Source organism: Fonticula alba, assembly GCF_000388065.1.
Source record: "Fonticula alba strain ATCC 38817 unplaced genomic scaffold supercont2.3, whole genome shotgun sequence".
NCBI classification, from domain to species: domain Eukaryota; order Rotosphaerida; family Fonticulaceae; genus Fonticula; species Fonticula alba.
The window spans coordinates 1617021-1622653 of NW_009242973.1; the positions used below are offsets into that span (position 1 = coordinate 1617021).

General features: G+C 71.4%; 2 protein-coding genes across 2 annotated transcripts in view; both read right to left on the reverse strand.

The window, feature by feature from the left end:
- H696_02143 (hypothetical protein) overlaps nt 1-1348 on the reverse strand; it is a gene marked incomplete at its 5' end in the record, with an annotated part of 4131 nt that extends 2783 nt beyond the window's left edge. Inside the window, one exon of the mRNA XM_009496039.1 lies at nt 222-1348. Within this exon, the coding sequence (XP_009494314.1) occupies nt 222-1348 (1127 nt within the window). The remainder of the gene's footprint in view (nt 1-221) is intronic.
- An 811-nt stretch (nt 1349-2159) lies between these two features.
- Nucleotides 2160-5231, reverse strand: H696_02144 (hypothetical protein; the record flags this gene model as incomplete). The annotated part of the gene is made up of 5 exons (XM_009496040.1): nt 2160-2777; nt 2950-3082; nt 3192-3352; nt 3571-4446; nt 4641-5231. The coding sequence occupies 5 exons, from the start codon at nt 5229-5231 to the stop codon at nt 2160-2162; spliced, it is 2379 nt and encodes a 792-aa protein (XP_009494315.1).
- Between the last annotated feature and the right edge of the window lie 402 nt (nt 5232-5633).

The following is a 5633-nucleotide window of genomic DNA, read 5'->3' on the forward strand; positions in this document are numbered from 1 at the left end:
GGGGGGGGGGGAAGGGGAGGAAAGAGGGGGGCGAAGGGAAGGCAAAAAGAGGGCCAAGGGCAGGAGGATGGGAGCGCTCTCAAATAAGGACCACCGGCAAAAGGGAGTGCAGCAACAACAAACAACGAGTACGGAACAGGAGAGAGGGAGGAAGAGGGAGGAGGAGGGAGGAGGAGGGAGGAAGGGAGAGAGAGAGAGAGAGAGAGAGAGAGCAAACGCACTTGCGCGCAACCTTGGTCGACAGAATGCCCGGGGTGTCGACGAAAACGATCTGCACATTCTCGCGCGTCAGGATGCCGAGGGTGTTGGTGCGCGTGGTGTTGGCCTTGCGCGAGGAAATGGACACCTCGCCACCGATCAGGGCATTCAGCAGGGTGGACTTGCCGGAGTTCGGCGTGCCGATGATGGCCACGCGGATGACCCGCGGCTCCTTCACCTGGGAGGCGGCCTTCTCCCGGGCCTCGGTGGTGGCCTGGTACTGGAGGTTCACCTGCTCCGCGTCGAAGTCCTTCAGCGGGTGCTTGATCGGGTCGGTCTGGGTCAGGCGCGTCAGCTGGGCCCAGTCCTCGTTCTCCGAGTCGGTGCCAGCCACGAAGTCCTCCTCGGCGGCGGCGGCGGCGGCCGCGTCGGCCGGGGCGGTGCCGGCGACCGCCGCGGCCTTGGCACCCGTCGAGAGGAGGTGCTCCGTCGGCGACACGGGCCCCAGCCGCGGGCTGGTCACCTCCAGTGGCAGGGGGTCAATCGAGATGGCCGAGTCGCGGAGCTGGAACTCCGGGTCATAGAGCAGCGTCGAGGAGTTGGCCACGGAGCGGCTCAGGCGCGGGATGTAGCCCTTGGCCGGGGTGGGCTGGGTGCGCTCGGGCAGCGGGTACTCCGACAGCCGACCTGGCGTGCCAGGGCCGCCCAGGGCGCCTGGCGCGCCGGCCTGCAGCGACCGGAGCAGACGTTCATTGTGCGACAGCGGCCGATCGGGCAGCGGCTCCGGCGCCACGAAAGACGCGAACTCCTGCCCGGCCCCGGCGAGAGCCTGCGGCCGGGGCAGGACCGGCATGCTTGGCGGGGGGGACGCCGGCATGCCTGGCGGGGGGGACGCCGGCAGGCCTGGCGAGGGGGGTGCCGGGGCTGGCGGGGTGGCCGCAGGCGCCGGGGCACTGGCCGGGGTGCCGGCGCCCTGGGCCAGGCGCAGCTGGTCCAGCATCTGGGCCCGGCGATTGACCGAGTAGTGTCGGCGCGGGGCCGGGCGCTCTAGCAGGACATCCAACAGCGGAATGGCCGGCGCCCGGGGGCCCGAGCCGTGGCCTGGCAGCAGGTGGCCCGGCACCCGGCGAACCAATGACCAGCGGAGCATTGCGCGCGCGTGTGTGTTTGTCTGTGTGTCTGGCTGTGTGCGTGTGCGTGTGCGTGTGCGTGTGTGTGTGTGTCTTGGCGTGGGCAGATCCGCTCCGCTCGCGTGGTTTTACGGTCCGGCACGCTGCTCGAGGCTCTTTCTCTTCCCCTGCCTACGTGGAGATTTCACCTGACTGAGGCGAGGGCGTGGGGCGCGGTACAGCAGGCGCCGAAGGAAGTGGGCGGAGAGAGGGTGGGGGGGGGGGGAGAGGAAGGGGAGCCGTGCGGTGCTTGAAACGCTCTTGATAAACCAGCGGCAGATCCCTCGTGCACGGGGCAGCCAATGCAGAGACCCGGGAGAAGGGAGGGGCGGAGGTGGCGATGGGCCTGTGACAAGGCCGCGAGAGTGCGAGGGTAGAGGGGCGCAGGAGATATGGATGTGCAAAGGAGAGGGGGAGGGAGGGGGAGAGAGAGAAGGGGGATACCCGGTTCCCGGCATGCTCCAGGCAGCCCTCGCCAGGACCGTTGAAAAATGTATGTCCCCCCCCTCGGATCAGGCACATGCCGAACGAGGAAGCAGGGGACAAGAGGCGGGCCCGGGCCCCGGCGACGATGGCGATACATGGCATGGCCCGGGGACCACGCTCGGGGCCACGCCGCCGGTCCGTGGGTTGGCAGCTCATTGGGAGTTATCATGTGTGTGTATTGTCATGCAGGGGGAGGTCAGCCGGCGCAGGGGGCGGGGGGGGGGGGGCGGAGACCGACACCGGCCGGCGAACAGCTGGCCTCTCGGCCCGGCCCGCCATCCCCCCCCCTTTCCCTGCCAGCCGGCTCTACTTGGCGGCCGAGGGGCCGCCGGCTCCCGATCCATTGCGGGCTGGGGTATTGTCGGGTGTGGCCGTTGGCGCGGCCGGTGCCGGTGCCGGTGCCGCCCCGGAGGATGTGCCCCCGGCAGCCGAGCTGGCCGGGGTGCTGCCCTCCGAGGCGGACTTGTCGGCGGGGGAGGGCTTTTCGCTGGCCGTCGAGGACTTGTCACTGGCCGCGGGCCGATCGGCGCCGGGCTTGTCACTTGAGGCGTGCCCGCCGCCGCCGCCACCGCCGCGGCTGCCACCCGGGCCGCCGGTCGAGGCGCCGGACCCACTGGCCCCCTGCTGCCGGGGGAGGCTATCGCGCGAGGCGTTGATGACATCCATGACGGCCTGCGAGCCGGGCGAGCTGGGCGCCTCGAAGGGGTCCTGCCCGGGGAGGTTCAGCACGAAGACCTGGGAGATGGACTTGAACTTCTCGTCGCTCTCATCGTCATCATCGAAGAGGACCAAGTAGTCGTTGCCGGCGCGCCGGAGCGAGGGCGGCTGCACGACAGTGGCCTCGTAGAAGCATGTGGTGCCGGGATACAGGCAGAGGACCTTCTTGAACCGGGGGAACTCATGCGGGACGTAGTTTGTGGCGTTCTGCCGGGAGCGGGGCGGGGGGCGGGGGGGGGGGGGGGAGGGAGAGAAGGAGGAGGAGAGAAAAGCATGTGTGTACGTGCGTGTGTATGTGAGAGAGGGAGGGAGAGAGCACCGGCCAGGGCGCCACTGGCAGGCGAGGAAACACCAGCGGAGCAATGGCAAAGGGGCGTACCTCCTTCGGCGGCTCGGGCAGACTCTTCGGCAGGGGGATGATCATGTCCGAATTGAGGGTATACCGCTTGGGGGGCTCCTGCTCGTCCTCGTTCTCGGCGTCGGTCACCTCGTACCGCGTGCGGGACAGGCGCCTTCGCCGGGCAGCCGCGCGACCAAGGGCATGTTAGCCGAGCAGCGACAGGGGAGGCGGGCGGGCAGCGAGCAAACAAAGGTCCATCCACCAAACGGACACCCACGCACCGTGACACCTCGGCCAGGATCCACTCCTGAGTCTTGGCCTTGCCCTTGCCGGTCAGTGCGGCCACAAAGTCCCCAGGGGCAAAGACGGCCCCGGGCTCGGCCGGAGTCGGCCCGCACAGGGGCGGCGGGTTCTTGCCCTTGTAGATGCTGACATTCTTCTTCTGCGGGTGGATGGGTCCCCCGCCCCCGCACCCCCGATCAAGGTAGGCCGAGAGTCAGACACACGCATCCAGGAGGCCACCCGGCCCGAGGCCACGGAGGGCCGGGAAAGGGCCGGCGCAAGAGGAGGCCACACAAGCAAATGGCCCCGGGCCGCTCCCCCCCCCCCTCCCCCACCTCCCACAACCGGGCCGGCCCTGCAGGTTGCCATGCTACGTACCACGCGCTCCTCGATGGGGGACTCGAACTTGGGGCGCTTGCGGGGGTGGTCGGCCGACCCGTCCAGCCGACTGGCCGAGTCGTCGCGGCGCGAATGGCCATCGGCTTCGCGCTTGGCGTCGGAGCCGGCCCGCGAGCCGCCCGGCCGGCCGCCCCCGGCTCCGCCGCCCGGGCTGTCGATGGCCGGGGAGCTGCCCCGGCCGCCGCGCGAGGCCGATGGCGAATCGCGCGATGACCGGCTCCCGGCGTTGGCCACCGCCAGCGACCCATGCGAGGAGGAGCCGGACGCGCTGCCGGGCCCGCCGCCGGAGCCGGGCCCGCCGCCGGAACGCCCGGACCCGGACCCATCACGGTGCGACCCATGCCGCGAGCTGCCACCGGGCCCGGCGCCACCATCGGCCGAGGCCCCACCCCGGCCGGCCCGGCTGCTGGAGCCCGACCCGGCCGTGATGCCAGGCGACTGATGGGACCCGCCGCCGGACATGGCCGAGTGCGAGCCCCCGGGCCCGGTGCCGCCGCGGTAGTCCGACCGGCCATCCTCCGGGCCGGCCCCCTCCGAGGTCACATCCACCAGCAGGTCCCCGGAGGGGGAGCTTTCCACATAGGGGATGGCAATTTCCGGGGTGTAGGTGTCCTCCAGGGTGGTGGCCGCGCGGGTCATGCGCCCGACGGCGCGCTGGAAAAACTGGTTCAGCAGCAGGACCTGGTGCTCCTGGTTGGTCTTCAGAGGCAGCAGGTGCGTCAGGCTCCGGTAAATGTCATGCAGCAGGGCGTCACACTTGTCCGGGCCCAGCTCCGCGTGGTTCCGGCAAAAGTACAGGATCTTGTCGTGCGTCACGGCCGACAAATCGGCCGAGAGCTCTTCCAACTCGCGGATCTGCAACACGCGCGCAAGGGGAAGGGCCGGGGGCGGGCAAATGGCGGTCAGAGGGTCGGTCGCCCGGCCGGGTCAGCCAAGGGGAAGGAACAGGCCGTGGGTCGGGGAGGACCGGGCCACAGGGGGCGCCGGGGCGCCGGGGCACCGGAGCACCGGGCGGGGCCAGAGAGGGGGAGGGGCGAAAGGGAACATACATTGGTCAGGCGCTTGCGCCACTCCTGGGCCAGGTGCTCGGCCGTGTCCAGGAACATGTCCAGCTCGCGCATGGCCTTAAAGTCGTCGGGGGCCGCAGTCGAGCCGGCCGCCGCGGCGGCGGCGGCGGTGGCGGTGGTGGCGATGGCGGTGGCGGTGGCCGGCCCGGCGGCGGGGGGCCCGGTCACGGTCGACGGGGCGGCCGATGCCGCGGCCGCCGACGAAGCCGTCGCCGCAGTCGCGGCCGGCGTCGACTGCGCTGCACCGCCCCCGCGGGACGCCTGGCTGGCAGCCTTGCCTTGAGAGGCCCCGCTGGCGGACTTGGCACCCGGTTTGTTGGCGGACTTGCCCGACCCGCCACCGGAGGAGCCGCTGCCCTTCGAGGAGGAGGAGGAGGAGGAGGAGCCCCCGGAGCCGGACGAGGAGGACCCCTGTCGCGCTGAGGCGCCGGAGCCCCCGACCGGGGGGGTGCCGGTGCGCACGGCCGTGGCGCGTCGCGACGTGGCGGCCGGCCGCGCCGAACCGCCCTTGCCGGATGCCTGCGCCGGGGGGGCCGGCGCCGAGGAGGCCGACGGCGGGCCGCCTGCCGACATGGTCACTTGGGGGGGGGAGGAGAGAGGAGCAGGGGAGGAAAGAGAGAGAGAGAGAGAGAGAGAGGGGGGGGGGTCGGCCGGGGAAAGGGCGTGCAGCAGGGGGAGATGTGGGGACACGGAGGCAGATGCGCTGCCCTCGACGCGGGCCCTCTCCCCGGGGGTGGGGGCATTTTCAGCGGGGATCAGCCCGCTAGTGTGTATCCCCCCCTCTGCCCGGGGAGCAAACACGACCGGGGGCCTCGGGGGTCTCACGGTGTGTGGTGCGCGGCCGCGCCCGGCCGGGCGACTGGCTCCGGGGGATCGACACCCCGGTGTCTCCGTTGGCATGTGGGCATCGCCGGTTGTGGGTGCGATGTCGGCCACTGCCGCCAGAGGTGTGTGCGAGGGGGCGGGGGTCTGGGG